This window comes from Lepisosteus oculatus, chromosome 23 (genome assembly GCF_040954835.1).
Source record: "Lepisosteus oculatus isolate fLepOcu1 chromosome 23, fLepOcu1.hap2, whole genome shotgun sequence".
In the NCBI taxonomy this organism is placed as follows: Eukaryota; Metazoa; Chordata; class Actinopteri; order Semionotiformes; family Lepisosteidae; genus Lepisosteus; species Lepisosteus oculatus.
The window spans coordinates 1,824,876-1,845,900 of NC_090718.1; the positions used below are offsets into that span (position 1 = coordinate 1,824,876).

At 49.0% G+C, this 21,025-nt stretch overlaps 8 protein-coding genes across 8 annotated transcripts; all 8 read right to left on the bottom strand.

Annotated features, from left to right (window-relative positions):
• Positions 1–7,278: 7,278 nt before the first annotated feature.
• LOC138224660 (histone H2B 1/2-like) lies at positions 7,279–7,721 on the bottom strand. The gene has a single exon (XM_069182634.1). It carries the CDS (start codon positions 7,719–7,721, stop codon positions 7,347–7,349), a length of 375 nt encoding a protein of 124 aa, XP_069038735.1. The 3' UTR covers positions 7,279–7,346.
• Positions 7,722–8,468: 747 nt separating this feature from the next.
• On the bottom strand, positions 8,469–8,981 carry LOC138224772 (histone H4). The gene has a single exon (XM_069182834.1). It carries the CDS (start codon positions 8,846–8,848, stop codon positions 8,537–8,539), a length of 312 nt encoding a protein of 103 aa, XP_069038935.1. The 5' UTR covers positions 8,849–8,981; the 3' UTR covers positions 8,469–8,536.
• A 975-nt stretch (positions 8,982–9,956) lies between these two features.
• On the bottom strand, positions 9,957–10,458 carry LOC138224769 (histone H3). Its single transcript, XM_069182831.1, has one exon. The coding sequence runs from the start codon at positions 10,430–10,432 to the stop codon at positions 10,022–10,024; it is 411 nt and encodes a 136-aa protein (XP_069038932.1). The 5' UTR covers positions 10,433–10,458; the 3' UTR covers positions 9,957–10,021.
• A 1,193-nt stretch (positions 10,459–11,651) lies between these two features.
• LOC138224774 (histone H2AX-like) lies at positions 11,652–20,883 on the bottom strand. The gene is made up of 3 exons (XM_069182836.1): positions 20,487–20,883; positions 19,613–19,631; positions 11,652–12,117 (listed from the first exon to the last, which is right to left on the bottom strand). Exons 1-3 carry the CDS (start codon positions 20,867–20,869, stop codon positions 11,731–11,733), a joined length of 789 nt encoding a protein of 262 aa, XP_069038937.1. The 5' UTR covers positions 20,870–20,883; the 3' UTR covers positions 11,652–11,730.
• LOC138224767 (histone H1-like) lies at positions 12,883–13,946 on the bottom strand. The gene has a single exon (XM_069182829.1). It carries the CDS (start codon positions 13,834–13,836, stop codon positions 13,195–13,197), a length of 642 nt encoding a protein of 213 aa, XP_069038930.1. The 5' UTR covers positions 13,837–13,946; the 3' UTR covers positions 12,883–13,194.
• Positions 16,290–16,715, bottom strand: LOC138224771 (histone H2B 1/2). Its single transcript, XM_069182833.1, has one exon. The coding sequence runs from the start codon at positions 16,703–16,705 to the stop codon at positions 16,331–16,333; it is 375 nt and encodes a 124-aa protein (XP_069038934.1). The 5' UTR covers positions 16,706–16,715; the 3' UTR covers positions 16,290–16,330.
• On the bottom strand, positions 17,668–18,091 carry LOC138224773 (histone H4). Its single transcript, XM_069182835.1, has one exon. The coding sequence runs from the start codon at positions 18,045–18,047 to the stop codon at positions 17,736–17,738; it is 312 nt and encodes a 103-aa protein (XP_069038936.1). The 5' UTR covers positions 18,048–18,091; the 3' UTR covers positions 17,668–17,735.
• Positions 19,229–19,705, bottom strand: LOC138224770 (histone H3). The gene has a single exon (XM_069182832.1). It carries the CDS (start codon positions 19,682–19,684, stop codon positions 19,274–19,276), a length of 411 nt encoding a protein of 136 aa, XP_069038933.1. The 5' UTR covers positions 19,685–19,705; the 3' UTR covers positions 19,229–19,273.
• Positions 20,884–21,025: the final 142 nt, after the last annotated feature.

Below are 21,025 nucleotides of genomic sequence, written 5' to 3' on the forward strand. Positions count from 1 at the left end.
GAAAAAATAATTAGACCACTAAACCCATCGTTCTTGTTTCGTAATTAAGAAGCAAAGCCCAGCTGCTTTTTTGAGCTCAGAGTTGAGATCAATGCAATGAAATGTTCCTGTTAAAGCCCCTCATAGACCCAGGTTTATAATAAGTTGCTTCTTTCTTCTAATTATGTTGCTTGTTATGACATCTGAGTCATTAAAGCAATGCACTGAGAGGGGGAAATTGTATTTGCTCTGTGGATTTGAAATCACGAGTGGGTTTGAAGACAAGAGTGTGCCTGTGGACACAGTTTGTCCTGGAAAATAAAATACAGACGTCACCAGTGTGCAGGTCCTACTGAGTGACAATAAACACAGCTGGGGATCATACCTGCTGTGGCCCCACACTCCCTGAACACCTACATCTCAAACACAGGAGACCTTACAGCACTGTCAGGGCTCAGAACACTGAGCTGCTCACTGACAGAGACTCCAGTGGGACTGAAGGCAAGAGGAGACTTTCTCATCACTAAACGAGAACACAGAGCTGCAGAGTGCTTCACACTCCACCTCTCACCTGACACAATCATTTGTTCAGGGATGAAAAGTATCGAATAACTGAAAACGTTTGACATTTCACTGTATTATTATTTATTTGCTTAGAGAATATTGTTACCAAAGAACAACATACAACTCCACAGTGTTAGTAAATTCAGTGAATAAATAAAACAGAACTCGCAACACTGCCACCAAAACACAACAAATCACAAACTTACAACACATCAGCAGAAATAAATCACCTCCCAGCTCCTGGCGCTGCCTGAAGACCTGATGGCTGAGCGAGACGCCTCTTGTCCACCTTCCTGAGAGAAGACTGGAGGTCACGCAGGTCCTGTGTCTCTTCCTGTCAAAAATACACAGGAGGAACAATTACTTTCCAGGACAGACAGTAAAGTCTTTTGTTCTGCCCAGAGACTTCTGCCATTAACAAAACAAACTCTTGATCTTTAACATCTTACAGTGCTCAAATACAAAACCAATGATCAAACACTGAAAGTGTTACATTTAAAACAAATATGAATAGCTTGACTCCAATACCTCTTGAGTCTTGAGTCAAAGGCAAGTTGTAACTCATGTCTGACGTGAGCTGGAACAGTGTTGGCACAGCGAATCATCCCTCAGCCAGCAGAACGAACACAACTAATACAACTCTGCCTCTATACATCACAGAATAAGGGCAGCAAATGCTGTAGTTCTACCTACCTGTAAAGACCAGGGTCACAGTTTCAGCTTGTGCTGCTTCTTGCTATAATTAGAAATTGAATATCAACAACATGGATGGTCCAGCTGTGCTCTGTGTCAGGAGAGTGAGGCTCACAGTGTCTACAGGGGAGGAGCTGGTCCGGCTGTGCTCTGTGTCAGGAGACTGTGGCTCACAGTGTCTCCAGAGGAGGAGCTGGTCCAGCTGTGCTCTGTGTCAGGAGAGTGAGGCTCACAGTGTCTACAGAGGAGGAGCTGGTCCAGCTGTGCTCTGTGTCAGGAGACTGTGGCTCACAGTGTCTCCAGAGGAGGAGCTGGTCCAGCTGTGCTCTGTGTCAGGAGACTGTGGCTCACAGTGTCTCCAGAGGAGGAGCTGGTCCAGCTGTGCTCTGTGTCAGGAGAGTGAGGCTCACAGTGTCTCCAGAGGAGGAGCTGGTCCAGCTGTGCTCTGTGTCAGGAGACTGTGGCTCACAGTGTCTACAGGGGAGGAGCTGGTCCAGCTGTGCTCTGTGTCAGGGGACAGTGGCTCACAGTGTCTCCAGAGGAGGTGCTGGTCCAGCTGTGCTCTGTGTCAGGGGACTGTGGCTCACAGTGTCTACAGGGGAGGAGCTGGTCCAGCTGTGCTCTGTGTCAGGAGACTGTGGCTCACAGTGTCTACAGGGGAGGAGCTGGTCCAGCTGTGCTCTGTGTCAGGAGACTGTGGCTCACAGTGTCTCCAGAGGAGGAGCTGGTCCAGCTGTGCTCTGTGTCAGGAGAGTGAGGCTCACAGTGTCTCCAGAGGAGGAGCTAGTCCAGCTGTGCTCTGTGTCAGGGGACAGTGGCTCACAGTGTCTCCAGAGGAGGAGCTGGTCCAGCTGTGCTCTGTGTCAGGAGAGTGAGGCTCACAGTGTCTCCAGAGGAGGTGATGGTCCAGCTGTGCTCTGTGTCAGGAGAGTGAGGCTCACAGTGTCTCCAGAGGAGGTGATGGTCCAGCTGTGCTCTGTGTCAGGGGACAGTGGCTCACAGTGTCTCCAGAGGAGGAGCTGGTCCAGCTGTGCTTTGTGTCAGGAGAGTGAGGCTCACAGTGTCTCCAGAGGAGGAGCTGGTCCAGCTGTGCTCTGTGTCAGGAGACTGTGGCTCACAGTGTCTCCAGAGGAGGAGCTGGTCCAGCTGTGCTCTGTGTCAGGAGACTGTGGCTCACAGTGTCTCCAGAGGAGGAGCTGGTCCAGCTGTGCTCTGTGTCAGGAGAGTGAGGCTCACAGTGTCTCCAGAGGAGGTGCTGGTCCAGCTGTGCTCTGTGTCAGGAGACTGTGGCTCACAGTGTCTCCAGAGGAGGTGCTGGTCCAGCTGTGCTCTGTGTCAGGAGACTGTGGCTCACAGTGTCTACAGGGGAGGAGCTGGTCCAGCTGTGCTCTGTGTCAGGGGACTGTGGCTCACAGTGTCTCCAGAGGAGGAGCTGGTCCAGCTGTGCTCTGTGTCAGGAGACTGTGGCTCACAGTGTCTCCAGAGGAGGTGCTGGTCCAGCTGTGCTCTGTGTCAGGGGACAGTGGCTCACAGTGTCTCCAGAGGAGGAGCTGGTCCAGCTGTGCTCTGTGTCAGGGGACAGTGGCTCACAGTGTCTCCAGAGGAGGAGCTGGTCCAGCTGTGCTCTGTGTCAGGAGAGTGAGGCTCACAGTGTCTCCAGAGGAGGTGCTGGTCCAGCTGTGCTCTGTGTCAGGAGAGTGAGGCTCACAGTGTCTCCAGAGGAGGAGCTGGTCCGGCTGTGCTCTGTGTCAGGGGACTGTGGCTCACGGTGTCTCCAGAGGAGGTGCTGGTCCAGCTGTGCTCTGTGTCAGGAGAGTGAGGCTCACAGTGTCTCCAGAGGAGGAGCTGGTCCAGCTGTGCTCTGTGTCAGGAGAGTGAGGCTCACAGTGTCTCCAGAGGAGGAGCTGGTCCGGCTGTGCTCTGTGTCAGGGGACAGTGGCTCACAGTGTCTCCAGAGGAGGTGCTGGTCCAGCTGTGCTCTGTGTCAGGAGAGTGAGGCTCACAGTGTCTCCAGAGGAGGTGCTGGTCCAGCTGTGCTCCGTGTCAGGAGAGTGAGGCTCACAGTGTCTCCAGAGGAGGTGCTGGTCCAGCTGTGCTCTGTGTCAGGAGAGTGAGGCTCACAGTGTCTCCAGAGGAGGTGATGGTCCAGCTGTTCACGGAGCCCTAGGAGAGAGAGAATTATTGAGAGTCACCCAGTGCAGCATTTCCATAGCCTCCCAGCCCTAATAATCTGGTTTAGATTATTTCTGTTGCTTAAAATATTATTAAACCTGTGCTTTTTATTAACCCCCATGCACACACACAGAAAATAATCATGTCTAATTTCCCTGGGTCACAATCTCAGATACACTATAAGATAAGGCCAGATCTTAAAGAGAGATTCTCTCCCCATTGTTACTCTCCTCAGTGGAAATGGGAAATCTGTTATGCCAACTCTTAACAGTTTGTAAAACATAAAATTCCAAACTTTTAATGCCTATTCTTTGGATTTAGGACAGGCTGACTTACATTCCCAGACAAAAAAAATAAACTACTACACACACTTTAACATCCTAGATTAGCACAGAAGCACCATAAAGAGCACTAGAGGCAATTCTTGACTCACACTCAAATGTGCGGATTAGAAAGATATTCTGGCGGCCCACAGACCTCCCACTAAAAAGACACAGCTGTGACTGCGGAGCTCCTGCTTGTCTGTGCGTTTTTAACATCCACCCTGCCGCATGACTGCACAGACAAGGACATGATCAAAATCAGAGCACGATTCCGCAGTCTGACGGCGAAACAGATTTCCCGTCGCTAAAGTGTGGGAAGAGAAGAAGACAAAAACCTCTCTGTGTCAAAATTTCACACGTCACGCAGCAACCTGCAGGATCCAAACCAGCCCAGGGCAGCTCTCAGATATCAGAGAGGACTGCTGGTGGGTGTTTGATGGCAGCCTTATATCTGTGTTATAAGGCTGAAAAGTGCTCAAGACCCTCACCGGCAAGTAACAGGATTTTTTCTGTTCTGGGGAGCTTTGCAATGACTGATACTGTGTCCAGAACTTATGTCAGAGAAGAAAGAAATTGCCTGATGTGATTATTCGCAATGCAGCTAAAGACGTCACAAAATCCCCAGCAAAATGCAAGTCTTAGCAATAAAATATGTATGTCAGATATACAAGGACTCAAAGCCTCATAATACTTAATAAATAGTTGAACCTGAGCACAAGAGCTGCACATTCTCACAGGTAGATTTGCATATGAGGGTGTTTAACACCGAGTTGGCTGTGCGTTTGGGTTATTTTAGACTGAGCTCTCTCTTAAAAAGTGAGGAGACGCACATGGAAAATACATGAAGATAAAATATACTAATGTCTCACTGCAAAGTCCACAGGGCACACCACCCCACACAGGGATCTTCAACACTGCGCTGGGGCACAGCCCTCAGAACTAGCAGAGAAGAGTGCAGATGAACGGGTTAGACGCAGTGATTTAAGAGCTGGGGTAGAGCCCTCTGACCTCTAACACCCACAAGGAACAGTGAGCTGGAACACTCAGGATAATCCCTGTTCTCACTGTAATACCCTGGAACTGTGCTGCAGGACAAGAGCTAATCATCCCCATGAGGAACACATTTACCTGTCTGCCTACAGTGAAAACAGCCTGGGGAATACATTGTATATGACTGGAGAAAGCCCTTCGAACTCCAATAGACACCAGTGCAGATGAATGAGAGGGGAGACTCCTTTTTCCTGGAATTGTGCCGCTGGATAATAATAATAATAATAATAATAATAATAATAATTCTTACACTTATATAGCGCTTTTCTGGACACTCCACTCAAAGCGCTTTACAGGTAATGGGGACTCCCCTCCACCACCACCAATGTGCAGCCCCACCTGGATAAAACTATCGTGCTGTAATTCAGAATACCTGTACTTATCGGGAAAGAGAGAACTGATTTGGTGATTCAAGTGCTGAGGCAGAGCCTTTTAAATCTAATAGCCACAGGAACAGTGCGGTCACTGCTTTCACTGGAGCTGTGCTGCAGATCGAGAGTAAATCATCTTCATGAGGAACATACTAACCTGTCAGGCTACTGGGAGAGGGAGGAGGGAACTCAGTTGATCTGGCAGCCCAGTTTGTGATCTCCTGTCCCAGCCTGAGGAACAGTGAGTCTGTCTCCCAATAATGCTCCAGCCGCCTACAGTATATGTCAATATTTTATAATATGTCTTTGTTGTAAATGTCTGTAACATGTCTGTAGATTTTATTTTACTTCTATTTTTTGTTTTGTTCCATGTTAACTTTATTATTTTTATTTGCTTTGGCAACACTGATTGTACCCATCGGTCATGCTAATAAAGCACCTTGAATTGAATTGTCTGAATTTTTTAGGGCTGGGGAAAGGTTCAGAATATTTATGTTGCTTATATTATCAAACCTGCGCTTCTATCTAACCCTGGTAGCATTCCGACAGAAAATTGTTATTTTTAAGGAATACAAAAATGTATTAAAATAAAATAGTTTCAGACTAAAATCTGCCAGCCATTCCAGGCGTTACCCAGTCCCCAGATCGAAAGGACAGGAAACGACACACAACTCCTTAACAGCAAAACACATTCAAGTACGAGAGAAAACTCTTGAAATATTTTCCATTTAAAACGGTTACAATCCATATAATGACACCGCTCTTTTCTCGAACAGCGTAACTGCATCTCTCTCCCTGCGCCCTCGGCACCATTTCAGACAGATTTTAAAAGTCCTTTAACCTCCGCGTTGTTTACTATTGGTTAATGAGAAGTTAAGATAAGATCACTTTATTAGCCATATACAATTTCTTGCATGAGGAATGTGTCTTTTCGCATAATGACGCGACACTACGAAGAGCTATTAAACAGACAGCAGAAATAATTAATTATTAAATATTAAAGAATTAATAACTCACCCGAGATGCACAGTTTAAATCTTGCATTTTTGTGGACTGCTGTTCTTATTTTACAGACAATTGCTTTGTTTTCCAGGCTAACGTGCCCTGTTGTCGATGTTTCCTCTCAGCGCCGCGATCACGAGTCCGGCCCTCCTGCTCCCTCTGCTGGACACTCGTGGTCTCTGCACCCAGGAGCTCTGCCCTGCCTGGGCTGTAACCTTACAAACGGGGAGACTTTTCTATCGGACCGGTAACTGTTTCTAAATCAAAGGAGCTGCTTTTTCTCTGTCAGACCCAGACAGGATCTTGGTATGTAATTATTTCAACTGAAATTCTATTCAAACGTTTTGCAGAGTCTTCTCAACACAGTGTCAGATTGACGCTTATCTGTTATTGTATCGTTGTCCTCTATGTTAAAGGTTAGTATGATTAGACTTCAGTTTAGGATAAACAGCAACTTAAAAAATAAAAAAAAAATAAGATACATAATGTCTCCAGTCAACAAGAACCGAAATAATTGTTTCAGGTCAGAAACGGAGGTTATTTTCATGCAGGTTGGACTGCTTACAAACGCTGACACGTATCTCCATTTCGATGCAGTTTAAACAAACGAAGAACAGAAAAGTGAAACTTGCGAGCGGACCTGGGTGAGACACGAGCCGCCTCCTCTCTAACTCGCGCAGCAGCAGAAACTGCACATTAACCTCTTCCCTGCTGGAGAGGCACGAACTGCACTCATTTTAGTTACTCCCTATTAAATAACCATTACAACCCATACTTCTTCAAAAAAATTACATGTATTTCTTATATTACAGAAACACAACGACCTTCAGAGAGCCTGAAGAGACTTATTTTCCATGAAACGATTGTGTGTATATAAAATATTGGATCTGATACCATCAATATCTAATGAAAGCTTTCAGCTGTAACATACCGCTTAAGGTCGGGTTTCATGACTGAAGATGAATATTTGTTAAGTCTACGTGTTGGAGCCGCGCTCCTCTGCTGCAGTATATCGGCTATATGTACTAACTAGACAATGAAGATCTAATAAACCAGTGTTTATTAAGAATATAAAGGGCCCAAAATCAGAAACGTAAACAAAAAAAAAAGCGATCATTGCTCTTTTCTCGACTCTGTGGGTGGCTCTTAAAAGAGCCTTTGGGTTCGCTGATCGGGGACGGGCGGGCCGGGTTTACTTGGAGCTGGTGTACTTGGTGACGGCCTTGGTGCCCTCGGACACGGCGTGCTTGGCCAGCTCTCCGGGCAGCAGCAGGCGCACGGCGGTCTGGATCTCCCGGGAGGTGATGGTGGAGCGCTTGTTGTAGTGCGCCAGGCGGGAGGCCTCGCCGGCGATGCGCTCGAAGATGTCGCTGACGAACGAGTTCATGATGCCCATGGCCTTCGATGAGATGCCAGTGTCCGGGTGCACCTGCTTCAGCACCTTGTACACGTAGATGGCGTAGCTCTCCTTCCTGGTCTTTCTGCGCTTCTTGCCGCCCTTGGCGGCCGTCTTCGTCACGGCTTTCTTAGAGCCCTTCTTGGGAGCGGATTTCGCTGGTTCAGGCATCTTAACAAACACACGGTGCAGACAATAATGAAGCTCACGCGTCTTACAGCCATATTTATAGCGGCCGCATGCAAATCAGCTCGCTCAGCTGAGAAGGCGGCTCATTGGTCAGCGAGACAGCTGCTTTCCTATTGGCTGCGCTCTCCGCCAATGAAATTCAAACGGCTGAGCGCCTGAGCCGCTCGCTCTGACTCCAGGCGCCTCTCTCTCCCCTCCGCCGTTTAGCACAACGTGCAGATTTATTGAAGCCCGACTCTCATTCCGTTTATGTCCCCTACCCTAGAAAACAATGTGCTTGAAGTGAACTGTGCGATTTGTGCAACTTTGGAGTCCAAAGCACAGTTGTGGAGATATTCTAGACAACTCTTGAACTTGAACTCTTAAATCACTTTGGAACAACCAAGAGTATTTTATCACACTACTTGCGAGCTGTGGCTCAGGTTTCAAACGAGTCTGAGCGCAAGAAAACACCGCACGAGTGAAGTGAAGAATAAAAGTAAAACTATTTAGAAACTAAACAGCATTCGAATTGCAATTTTCTACCGTTGTGAAAGCATTTCCCTTTTTGAATCTGAAGCCGTTTAAATAAGTGTGTGCGCGCAGTGTAGAGCGTCCTGTCTGTGAATCGGGTTATATTTAGTTTATAGTTATCAATAAAAGCGATTTTTTTTCTTTCCGGTATAGACTTTCAATCTACAAACCTATTCTATAACCAATTCAGATTTCAGCTCTCTTCTGATAATGTGGGTGGCTCTTAAAAGAGCCTTTGGGTTGATACGTCGGGGTCCGGTCCGGCAGTGAAGCTCCGCTCCTGTTTAGCCGCCGAAGCCGTACAGGGTGCGGCCCTGGCGCTTCAGCGCGTACACCACGTCCATGGCGGTGACGGTCTTCCTCTTGGCGTGCTCGGTGTAGGTGACGGCGTCGCGGATGACGTTCTCCAGGAACACCTTCAGCACCCCGCGGGTCTCCTCGTAGATCAGCCCGGAGATCCGCTTCACTCCCCCACGGCGAGCCAGGCGGCGGATGGCGGGCTTGGTGATTCCCTGGATGTTGTCGCGGAGAACCTTGCGGTGACGCTTAGCGCCTCCTTTCCCGAGTCCCTTTCCGCCTTTGCCTCTTCCAGACATCTTCAAGTTATCAGTTAGTGACACGACACACACTGCTGGGCTGCAGCCGCGGCGCTTCTCTTTTCAAGCCTGAGAGCGGACCTGCTTGAGACAGGAGGCGCGCTGACACACGAGCCCGCCTCCTCTCCGACCGCAGCAGCAGCCCAGACTGCACAGGAACCTCTTCCCTGCCGGAGAGCTCTCCACCACAGCAACTTTAAACAGGCTACACTTCGAAATTGGCATGATTACTTCCCTAACCAACGGCATTGTAGGATTGTGCAAATTCTCCCCACGTGGTCTGAATGCTTGAACCTGGACTCGAGAAAAGCCCAGTCTTATCGAGCGCTAGCAATACAGGATAGTCGGTGCTGCAGCACGTTTTTGACTTGCAGTTTTTCTTACAGGGTAAAACTTTAGAGCAAAGGAAACCTAAACCCATACCATACCGACAGCATTAAGAAATGTGTCAATACCGAACCCACGTATCTAGGAAGAACGATATCGAATTCAGAATCCATTGCACATGTGAGGTGCTCTTTTCTGAACCAAAACGCCCCATACGGAACAGAAAATACAACATACTACGGTGTATGGATTATGAACTGTACTCAGACTTTAATCACTGTAGGAATAAATCCGTCATTCATGTTTACTCACCTACTAAACCGAGGTGCCTGAATGCCGGAAACCGAAGAATTACAGTACAGGACATCAGCAGTGAAATATTTGATCTTTTTTATATTTTTGTGGTGGTTCTTAAAAGAGCCTTTGTGTTCAAAGGGAAAGATCCTGCAGCAGGCGGTCCGTGTCTAAACGCGCTCCCCGCCAAACCCCGAATTCGGAAAAGAAAATAAAGAGTAGCGGAAGGGCTTTTAATGCCAATCGCTCTTGTGTCATTAAAATAGTCTCATGCATTTGAACACTTTCAAATGTGGATATGAATGCTGAAAAACGAATTTAGAGCAAAAGGGGAGACGTGTGTCGCTGGTGTACTGCAGTCGTGCAGGGGGGCTTTAACACGAGTTGGTAGAAAACTGCTTCTCGGTCGGGATTTCACTTATCAGCTAACCAATCGAGAATTGTGCCTCGTACAGACTATAATGGAATAATGTGACCCTCTCGAGTGTTGTGGTGGCTCTTAAAAGAGCCTTTGTGTTCAAGGGAAAAGATGCTGCAGCAGGCGGTCCGTGTCTAAGCGCGCTCCCCGCGGATGCGGCGGGCCAGCTGGATGTCTTTGGGCATGATGGTCACCCTCTTGGCGTGGATGGCGCACAGGTTGGTGTCCTCGAAGAGCCCCACCAGGTAAGCCTCGCTGGCCTCCTGCAGAGCCATGACGGCGGAGCTCTGGAAGCGCAGGTCGGTCTTGAAGTCCTGGGCGATCTCTCTCACCAGGCGCTGGAAGGGCAGCTTGCGGATCAGCAGCTCGGTGGACTTCTGGTAGCGGCGGATCTCCCGCAGAGCCACGGTGCCGGGCCTGTAGCGGTGGGGCTTCTTCACGCCGCCGGTGGCGGGGGCGCTCTTGCGGGCAGCCTTGGTGGCCAGCTGCTTCCTGGGCGCCTTGCCGCCGGTGGACTTGCGAGCGGTCTGCTTGGTTCTCGCCATCTTCCTCGCTGCTCTTCACAATCAGCACTGTACTGAGAGCAGCAGCCCGCACTCGGGTTTATATGCGCAGGCAGCCCCGTCCTGATTGGCTGAAGGGCCCCCGGAGCCTCTCGCTGATTGGATACTTTGAGAAGGAGCGCGCAGTTCATACACCCTCTCCGATCTGCTTTGTTTGATCAAATCAAAGTATAAAGGCGTTCTTATACCTAGAAATCAATAACCTGTCAAGGACCTTGATTTCTTTTAACTATAATAATCCAGGACAGGAATATACTTCCATTAAATCATGAAATAGTATAATTTACTATAACGAAGTTAAATCATGTTATAGTGTAAAAGGGCTTCCTGTGACTCAGGGGAGGAGTGTTGTGCTGAAGGACCCTGATTTCTGTTTAACTAGACAGCTCGGGGTTAAAAGCTCGTTATACAGTAATATAATTGATAGAATAATGTGAATGAAGAGAATCGTCTAACCCCCATCACAAGTACAATAAGGAACCCAGTTTGCTATGCTCGTTTATCATTAAAAGGGGAAATCTACTTGAACGAACTGAACAAAGAAAATGATTTTATGAACTGTCTTGCGAGCGCAACAGAAATCGCTCGTCCACACAGCGGCTGTGATCCTGAGCCACAGACATCACTGCTAAAACCTCGGGAAAAAACACAGGCTACGACATATTCAAAAATATCGCAATTACATGTGAAAAACAGAAAGCGCGCAGCTCCTACACTCCTCGCGGGTTTAATAAGAGACACAGAAAGATCGATTTTCCTTGATTTATAAACTAAAAGCAACTTCAGGCGTTTTTATACCTCGATACCTGTAAAGTGGCAAGGATTTTGATTACCGTTTTAGCTATAATATAGGACAAGAATAGTGACATAGTATAATACTACTATAATAACGTTAACTAATATAATGTCTAGTGTAAAAAGTGTGACTCGGGAGGAGAGCGTTGTGCTGAGGGACAAGACCACTTGAAAGACTAATATAATAATACGAATTTTATTAATCCAATTAGAAGTACAATAAGGAATACCTCTTTGGTTTGTAATTAAAAGGTTAAAAACGAAGCGAATATAGAAATGTTATGAACTGTATTGCGAGCGCAACAAATCGCTCTTCCATACAGCAGATTCTGGATCACGCTGCTTCACCACTGAAATATGTTAGTAAAACCGTGTAAACGCTGAAGTTACACACGTAACCAGAACTCGCTCTTTTCAAGAGGCTGTGGGTGGCTCTTAAAAGAGCCTTTGTGTTCGGGGTCAGTCGGAGGTCTCTGCCGCGCTGTTTACTTGCTCTTGGCCGGCTTCTCGGTCTTCTTGGGCAGCAGCACCGCCTGGATGTTGGGCAGCACGCCGCCCTGCGCGATGGTCACGCCGCCCAGCAGCTTGTTCAGCTCCTCGTCGTTGCGGACGGCCAGCTGCAGGTGCCGGGGGATGATGCGGGTCTTCTTGTTGTCCCGGGCGGCGTTGCCAGCCAGCTCCAGGATCTCGGCGGTCAGGTACTCCAGCACCGCGGCCAGATACACCGGGGCTCCGGCGCCGACCCGCTCGGCATAGTTTCCCTTGCGCAGCAGCCGGTGGACACGGCCCACAGGGAACTGCAGTCCGGCCCTGGAAGAGCGAGTCTTGGCCTTGGCTCTGGCCTTACCGCCGGTCTTTCCTCTGCCGCTCATCTTGCAATATCTAGCTTGTCCGAAAAAGTCTGACAATACTGATCACAAGCTGTCTGCCGCCCCGTTTTTGAAGAGTCGCAGCTGAATTTGATTGGATGGACCGGAACAAGCTCTGCACCCAATCAGAGATCAGTGCTGCCAACCAGCGCTCTCGGTCTCCACCAATCAACAGGCAGGAGGGAAATTCGGACTCTGAACACAGAGCGCGGCTCTGCTGCCGAGGCCGAGTGAGAAAATATGTGTTTTTCAGTTTCAACCGTATTAGCATTATTCTCATACACAGGTATATGGAATAGCGAAATGCGATTTAGCTAGCTCTCAGACGGTAAGTGGTAAAAAAACAACAATACAGTTGCATAAGAAAAGACAGAGACAACAGGCCATGTGCAGAACAGGCGATTAGCAAAACTGCAACAGATAATGTGCAAAACACTTTGCTTAAACGGTCATTTTCATGCTTAAAAACGTATATTTTAGTGAATTTCACCACCGTCTGACTCTCAGTAACCACGCTACATTGAGTGGAATTAAGCTCCACTCCCATAAGAATCTGGATCAACCGCCTGCGAGGACTCGATATTGAAAAGTCACCATTGTCGCTATTAGAGTGACACATCTGTCACGTTACGCCTTTTCACATGTCCGCTATAGCTGCGAGACTAGCAGTCACACACTAATGAAAACCCCCGTGCAATGTAACAATGTAACATTTCACCTCAACTAAATTCATTAAATGAAAAGGAGATGCAAGGAGTCACAACGCTGTTCAATGGAGATCAGGACGTTTATTTAACAAAAAGGCCTTTTAATTCTACACCTCCTCTGCGCACCCACTCTCTACAATAGTATTTAGAATATTTACATTTGTACATTTTACCCAGTATCGCATTTCAGTATCATTAATAAAAACTACAACTCAATCTCCCCCATCGTGTAAAATAATTATGTCTCCCCCCCTATCGAGCGAACCGGCGCTTTCAAGCGGTGAAAAGGAAAGTCTGCGCTCTCTCTCGGAAGGGCTGGTGGCTCTTAGAAGAGCCTTTGGGTTTGTAGGAAATTAACTCGAGGGTCGATCGCTCACTTCTTCTTGGGAGCCGCTTTCTTAGCTTTGGCCGTCTTGGGTTTGGCCACCTTGGGCTTCGCTGCCTTGGCTTTCTTCGGGCTCTTCGCCTTCTTAGGCGCCGCTGGCTTCTTGGCCTTCTTGGGGCTCTTGGTCGCCTTCTTGGCCGCTGCGGGCTTCGCGGCTTTCTTGGGCGACTTCTTGGCGGCCGCTGGCTTCTTGGTCGCCGCCTTCTTGGGCGACTTCTTGGCGGCCGCTGGCTTCTTAGCCGCTGCGGGTTTCTTGGCCGCCGGCTTCTTGGCTTTGGCGGCGGCGGCGGCTCTCTTCACGGGCTTGGGCTTGGTCTCCGCCTGCTTCTTGTTGAGCTTGAAGGAGCCCGAGGCGCCGGTGCCCTTGGTCTGCACCAGGGTGCCCTTGGTCACCAGGCTCTTGATGGCCAGCTTGACGCGGGAGTTGTTCTTCTCCACGTCGTAGCCGCCGGCCGCCAGGGACTTCTTCAGGGCGGCCAGGGACACGCCGCTCCGCTCCTTGGAGGCGGACACGGCCTGCAGGATGAGCTCTCCCACGCTGGGGCCCGCTTTCTTGGGCTTGGCGGCGCTCTTCTTCTTGGGCGCCTTGGCCGGCGCGGCGGCGGGGGCCGGAGCGACTTCTTCTGCCATCGCTGCGTCTCTGTCTGCTGTCGGACTGTCTGCGGCTCCGCGCGCAGGCGGAACTTCAAGGCCGCATGAGAACCGTGGAGACTCAACCGCTGCTGCTGCTGCAGCTCCGCTCCGCACAGCCCGCTCGCACTTGTGTTTTCTCCCCGCACAAAACTGCCCCGTGATCCTCACAGATACACAGAATCGATTATCAAATACACGAAATACGGAGAAAACCCCCTGGTCTTTAATATGCAGTTGAGTTACAGATTTTTCTGTACGATAATTCTGACAGAATTGCCCAGAGTCCAAGAACAGCGCACACGAAAGGCGGTGCTCAACCGGCACTTCATCGTCTATTTCTAAAATAAATGTACTTAAACCGTCAGTAAAGATAAAAACAAGGTGTAAATAATACAGTCGAGACTGACGGTCATGTAACCCAATAAGAATGAATTCTGAATTATTTAAAACGGATGATTTATTTTGCTCTATGTTCGGTGTCATTAACACACTCCCGGACTCGCTGTTTCTAAGAAGGAGACGGACAAGTTTTGTCAAATAAGACAGTTTTATCCCCGTGAAATTAGGAGTATTTCGAGTTTTTCCACCGATACGCTTTTATAACATGCCGAACAAGCGTAGTCGTAGTCGCTTTGTTTATCTCATAAATTTTCAAATCAGTTATTTCAAAGGCGATTCTTCAATGGGGCTTTAGTAAAGACCGCGACTCTACCGTCAATACCAACATCCAGATAAGACCTGCGAGGCCGCAGTTTTAGAAGCAACACTAGCATAGCTATATTTCAAAACGATTATTTCTTGATAATAATAATTAAATAGAAGACCTATACCAACACTGAATTATCCAGACTGTAGAAACATCCTGAGTTTATGTCTTCAGCTGCTCTGAAGAAACGAGCTGTGCCGTCTCTTCCATCTGTATGTTATGCGAGAGGCAAACGGGAAAATCTGCACCCCAGGAACCCCCAAAATCCAAGTACAACAAGACATCGGGTACAGAGAAAACCCTCCGATGTTCAAAACGTGCTTCAACTTCAGCAGACTCTGTGCGGCAGTTTCGACAGAAATGCCCCAAATCCGACAACAGAGCACTCGAAAGGCGGTGCTCATCCGGCACTTTGTCTTGTATTTCAAACTTATAAGATTTTTAAACACCGCTACAAATAGGAATCGTGTGCATGAAATACTGTCAAGACTGGTGGTAAGCTATCACGATAAAAAGCACGTCTGCGATATGAAAATAAATATGATTTTTATTTTGCTCTTTGGGCAGCGTCAGTAACACACTCCAGGAAGCGACGCTTCTAACAAAGGACTAGACCAGTTTCGTAAAACTACCACTTTGATTCCTTGACAAAAGTTCAAATCGCCTATTAGAATATAGTGGAATTGCTGGAATGCATGTATTTCAGATTTTATAAGCCTGTTGAGATTTTTGAATGAGGCCAAATGGAAAATCAGCACACACTGGCGAACCCGTTTGAATGAAATTGTCCTGACGTGAAAAAAACAGCCCAGGCAGAGAAGTGGAGCCTGAAATGGTCCTCAGGCTTTTTGTTGTCATTCGGACAATGAAAAGGCCCGGTAAATTAAACTACCAAGGCTGTAACCAAGGCGTGGCACAGCGTAATAATCCGCCAGGCACTTGATCAGAGCAAGGGACATTGTAATGACATGTTTTAGAATGTCTGAAAAGCAATATCTGATCATTAAAGCTGAAGGTTGTTCTAAGGACTCCTTTAGAAAGAGAGTGAGGAGGTGCGTGTGACTTAACTCGAGGTGCATTTGGATCGAGCAAATGAAACATTTCCTTTCCCAAAGAGTTGCGGGAGAATGGAGCAACTTGCACACCCTTGCTCTTACCCTGGCTTCAGGAACAATATAGTAAACACTCGGGAACAGCCACAGGCTCTGCTCTGGGAATGGGTCCGATTCATAAAACATGTTCTATCCTTGATCATTGGTGAAAAAATAATAAAGCTCATGGAAATCTCCTTTCATTGCTTTGAGACTGAAATGCCTTGTAAGAAATGTTGTGTAACCGATTCCTAACAGTCGCCAATTAGAAGCATCGAAGGCAGAAACCTCAATGTGAAACAGAAAGTCATTTATGTCTACAGTCACACTGAATTAGGTAGACTGATAACATACTTTAAATGAGGACTAAACTGCCAGAAAGAGACAAAGCGTGCCCCCCACTTGTCCTTAAATAACCGTCTGTACTTACAAAATGCTACGCGTAGCGCTCAGTGACAAGGATGTGTTTTCAGAATAATAAGCTGGACCACTGTACAACTTACACATATACGTCTCCACAGAAAAGTCAAATTCAAGAAAGGTGTAAAGGTTATTGCACACTTGGGGCCATAAAAGCGTCGAAAACCGGGAATTGAAGCATTGAGGAAGAAATCATGATTGCTCTTTCACGGACTCTGTGGGTGGCTCTTAAAAGAGCCTTTGGGTTTGCTGATCGGGGACGGGCGGGCCGGGTTTACTTGGAGCTGGTGTACTTGGTGACGGCCTTGGTGCCCTCGGACACGGCGTGCTTGGCCAGCTCTCCGGGCAGCAGCAGGCGCACGGCGGTCTGGATCTCCCGGGAGGTGATGGTGGAGCGCTTGTTGTAGTGCGCCAGGCGGGAGGCCTCGCCGGCGATGCGCTCGAAGATGTCGCTGACGAACGAGTTCATGATGCCCATGGCCTTCGACGAGATGCCGGTGTCCGGGTGCACCTGCTTCAGCACCTTGTACACGTAGATGGCGTAGCTCTCCTTCCTGGTCTTTCTGCGCTTCTTGCCGCCCTTCCCGGCCGTCTTGGTCACGGCTTTCTTGGAGCCCTTCTTGGGAGCGGATTTCGCTGGTTCAGGCATCTTAACTGCACTCTGCGCACACAGTCATGGGAGCTTAGGGCTTCTACAGCCCCCTATTTATAGCGGCTGCGTGCAACTCAGCTCGCTCAGCTCAGAAGGCGGCTCATTGGTCAGCGAGAGAGCTGCTCTCCTATTGGCTGCGCTCTGCGCCAATGAAATTCAAACGGCTGAGCGCCTGAGCCGCTCGCTCTGACTCCAGGCGCCTCTCTCTCCCCTCCGCCCGCGCACTCAGGAACAGAGGACCGTGTGATCCGTTTAGCACAACGTGCAGATTTATTGAAATCCCGCTCTCATTCCGCTTATGTCCCCTACCCTAGAAAAAATGCGCTCGGCGTAAAATGTGCGATTTGTGCAAACTTGGAGTCAAAAGGACTCTGGGTGATATTGTAGGCAACCCCAAAATCACTCTTGAACAACCAACAGCTTTGTATCGCAACACTTTTGAGCTTTGACACTGCTTTCAAATTAGTCTGAGCTCACGAAACCTTCACACGAGCCCTTCTACAGAATGAATGTAATGAGAAGGGCTCTTGGCGAATGAAGTGGAATTTCTCCCGCACAGAGCTGAGCAGCACCGCTTCCTTTCTTAAAACCCATAAAACGTGCGTGAAAAACAAACCGTTTAGTAGCTGAACCCCAGTCGGTTCCCAGGACCGTATTGCAATTTTCTACCATTTCGAACACGTCTAATGAGCGCTCTAAAGATGAAAATGTCTTAAATGAAAGAAACGCAAAGCATGCAGCAATGCGACTAATGGGGATGAAAACTATGGGCAGAAAAACGCGTTTCAGCACGTAAAGTTCCTCCATTAGCAACCAGATTCATATACAGCTCGCTCTGTACTGCGCATTAAGGTAGGATAATCAACCCGCCCTATGATTACAATTCGAGCCGGACTTTCAAAGTATAACTTCATTCCACAGGCCAGCACAAATATTTCAGCTCTTTTCTGAAAAGGTGGGTGGCTCTTAAAAGAGCCTTTGGGTTGATACGTCGGGGTCCGGTCCGGCAGTGAAGCTCCGCTCCTGTTTAGCCGCCGAAGCCGTACAGGGTGCGGCCCTGGCGCTTCAGCGCGTACACCACGTCCATGGCGGTGACGGTCTTCCTCTTGGCGTGCTCGGTGTAGGTGACGGCGTCGCGGATGACGTTCTCCAGGAACACCTTCAGCACCCCGCGGGTCTCCTCGTAGATCAGCCCGGAGATCCGCTTCACTCCCCCACGGCGAGCCAGGCGGCGGATGGCGGGCTTGGTGATTCCCTGGATGTTGTCGCGGAGAACCTTGCGGTGACGCTTAGCGCCTCCTTTCCCGAGTCCCTTTCCGCCTTTGCCTCTTCCAGACATCTTCGAGTTATCAGTTAGTGACACGACACACACTGCTGGGCTGCAGCCGCGGCGCTTCTCTTTTCAAGCCTGAGAGCGGACCTGCTTGAGACAGGAGGCGCGCTGACACACGAGCCCGCCTCCTCTCCGACCGCAGCAGCAGCCCAGACTGCACAGGAACCCCTTCCCTGCCGGAGAGCTCTCCACCACAGCAGCTTTAAACAGGCTACACTTCGAAATTGTCATGATTACTTCCCTAACCAACGGCATTGTAGGATTGTGCAAATTCTCCCCACGTGGTTTGAATGCTTGAACCTGGACTCGAGAAAAGCCCAGTCTTATCGAGCGCTAGCAATACAGGATAGTCGGTGCTGCAGCACGTTTTTGACTTGCAGTTTTTCTTACAGGGTAAAACTTTAGAGCAAAGGAAACCTAAACCCATACCATACCGACAGCATTAAGAAATGTGTCAATACCGAACCCACGTATCTAGGAAGAACGATATCGAATTCAGAATCCATTGCACATGTGAGGTGCTCTTTTCTGAACCAAAACGCCCCATACGGAACAGAAAATACAACATACTACGGTGTATGGATTATGAACTGTACTCAGACTTTAATCACTGTAGGAATAAATCCGTCATTCATGTTTACTCACCTACTAAACCGAGGTGCCTGAATGCCGGAAACCGAAGAATCTAAGAAATTAGGGGGGTCCATTTTATACGTGTTCAACTGTAACACATTGCAATACAGTACAGGACATCAGCAGTGAAATATTTGATCTTTTTTATATTTTTGTGGTGGTTCTTAAAAGAGCCTTTGTGTTCAAGGGGAAAGATCCTGCAGCAGGCGGTCCGTGTCTAAGCGCGCTCCCCGCCAAACACCGAATTCGGAAAAGAAAATAAAGAGTAGCGGAAGGGCTTTTAATGCCAATCGCTCTTGTGTCATTAAAATAGTCTCATGCATTTGAACACTTTCAAATGTGGATATGAATGCTGAAAAACGAATTTAGAGCAAAAGGGGAGACGTGTGTCGCTGGTGTACTGCAGTCGTGCAGGGGGGCTTTAACACGAGTTGGTAGAAAACCGCTTCTCGGTAGGGCTTTCATTTATCAGCTAACCAAACGAGAATTGTGCCTCGTACAGACTATAATGGAATAATGTAACCCTCTCGAGTGTTGTGGTGGCTCTTAAAAGAGCCTTTGTGTTCAGGGGAAAAGATGCTGCAGCAGGCGGTCCGTGTCTAAGCGCGCTCCCCGCGGATGCGGCGGGCCAGCTGGATGTCTTTGGGCATGATGGTCACCCTCTTGGCGTGGATGGCGCACAGGTTGGTGTCCTCGAAGAGCCCCACCAGGTAAGCCTCGCTGGCCTCCTGCAGAGCCATGACGGCGGAGCTCTGGAAGCGCAGGTCGGTCTTGAAGTCCTGGGCGATCTCTCTCACCAGGCGCTGGAAGGGCAGCTTGCGGATCAGCAGCTCGGTGGACTTCTGGTAGCGGCGGATCTCCCGCAGAGCCACGGTGCCGGGCCTGTAGCGGTGGGGCTTCTTCACGCCGCCGGTGGCGGGGGCGCTCTTGCGGGCAGCCTTGGTGGCCAGCTGCTTCCTGGGCGCCTTGCCGCCGGTGGACTTGCGAGCGGTCTGCTTGGTTCTCGCCATCTTCCTCGCTGCTCTTCACAATCAGCACTGTACTGAGAGCAGCAGCCCGCACTCGGGTTTATATACACAGGCAGCCCCCTCCTGATTGGCTGAAGGGCCCCGGGAGCCTCTCGCTGATTGGATAGTTCGAGAAGGAGCGCGCAGTTCATACACCCTCTCCGATCTGCTTTGTTTGATCAAATCAAAGTATAAAGGCGTTTTTATACCTAGAAATCAATAACCTGTCAAGGACCTTGATTTCTTTTAACTACAATAATCCAGGACAGGAATATACTTCCATTAAATCATGAAATAGTATAATTTACTATAACGAAGTTAAATCATGTTATAGTGTAAAAGGGCTTCCTGTGACTCAGGGAAGGAGTGTTGTGCTGAGGGACCCTGATTTCTGTTTAACTAGACAGCTCGGGGTTAAAAGCTCGTTATACAATAATACAATTGATAGAATAATGTGAATGAAGAGAATCTTCTAACCCTCATCACAAGTACAATAAGGAACCCAGTTTGCTCTGCTCGTTTATCATTAAAAGGGGAAATCTACTTGAACGAACTGAACGAAGAAAATGATTGTATGAACTGTATTGCGAGCGCAACAGAAATCGCTCGTCCACACAGCGGCTGTGATTCTGAGCCACAGACATCACTGCTAAAACCTCGGGGAAAAACACAGGCTACGACATATTCACAAATATCGGAATTATATGAATACAAACAGAAATCGCTCTTTTCAAGAGGCTGTGGGTGGCTCTTAAAAGAGCCTTTGTGTTCGGGGTCAGTCGGAGGTCTCTGCCGCGCTGTTTACTTGCTCTTGGCCGGCTTCTCGGTCTTCTTGGGCAGCAGCACCGCCTGGATGTTGGGCAGCACGCCGCCCTGCGCGATGGTCACGCCGCCCAGCAGCTTGTTCAGCTCCTCGTCGTTGCGGACGGCCAGCTGCAGGTGCCGGGGGATGATGCGGGTCTTCTTGTTGTCCCGGGCGGCGTTGCCAGCCAGCTCCAGGATCTCGGCGGTCAGGTACTCCAGCACCGCGGCCAGATACACCGGGGCTCCGGCGCCGACCCGCTCGGCATAGTTTCCCTTGCGCAGCAGCCGGTGGACACGGCCCACAGGGAACTGCAGTCCGGCCCTGGAAGAGCGAGTCTTGGCCTTGGCTCTGGCCTTACCGCCGGTCTTTCCTCTGCCGCTCATCTTGTACGTCTCAGATTCTCAACGAAAACAGTCGACAATGATCACAGCTCTGCGGCAGCCCCGCTTATGAACACTCGCGAATACATTCGATTGGTTCAACCGAATCCATATTTCTAGCCAATCAGAGACCAGCTGCTGCCTTCCCCCGCCCTCAGT

Bases quoted from the DNA above. Each gene is read 5' to 3' on its own strand.
- LOC138224660 (XM_069182634.1), bottom strand. From the start codon at position 7,721: ATGCCTGAACCAGCGAAATCCGCTCCCAAGAAGGGCTCTAAGAAAGCC.
- LOC138224772 (XM_069182834.1), bottom strand. From the start codon at position 8,848: ATGTCTGGAAGAGGCAAAGGCGGAAAGGGACTCGGGAAAGGAGGCGCT.
- LOC138224769 (XM_069182831.1), bottom strand. From the start codon at position 10,432: ATGGCGAGAACCAAGCAGACCGCTCGCAAGTCCACCGGCGGCAAGGCG.
- LOC138224767 (XM_069182829.1), bottom strand. From the start codon at position 13,836: ATGGCAGAAGAAGTCGCTCCGGCCCCCGCCGCCGCGCCGGCCAAGGCG.
- LOC138224771 (XM_069182833.1), bottom strand. From the start codon at position 16,705: ATGCCTGAACCAGCGAAATCCGCTCCCAAGAAGGGCTCCAAGAAAGCC.
- LOC138224773 (XM_069182835.1), bottom strand. From the start codon at position 18,047: ATGTCTGGAAGAGGCAAAGGCGGAAAGGGACTCGGGAAAGGAGGCGCT.
- LOC138224770 (XM_069182832.1), bottom strand. From the start codon at position 19,684: ATGGCGAGAACCAAGCAGACCGCTCGCAAGTCCACCGGCGGCAAGGCG.
- LOC138224774 (XM_069182836.1), bottom strand. From the start codon at position 20,869: ATGAGCGGCAGAGGAAAGACCGGCGGTAAGGCCAGAGCCAAGGCCAAG.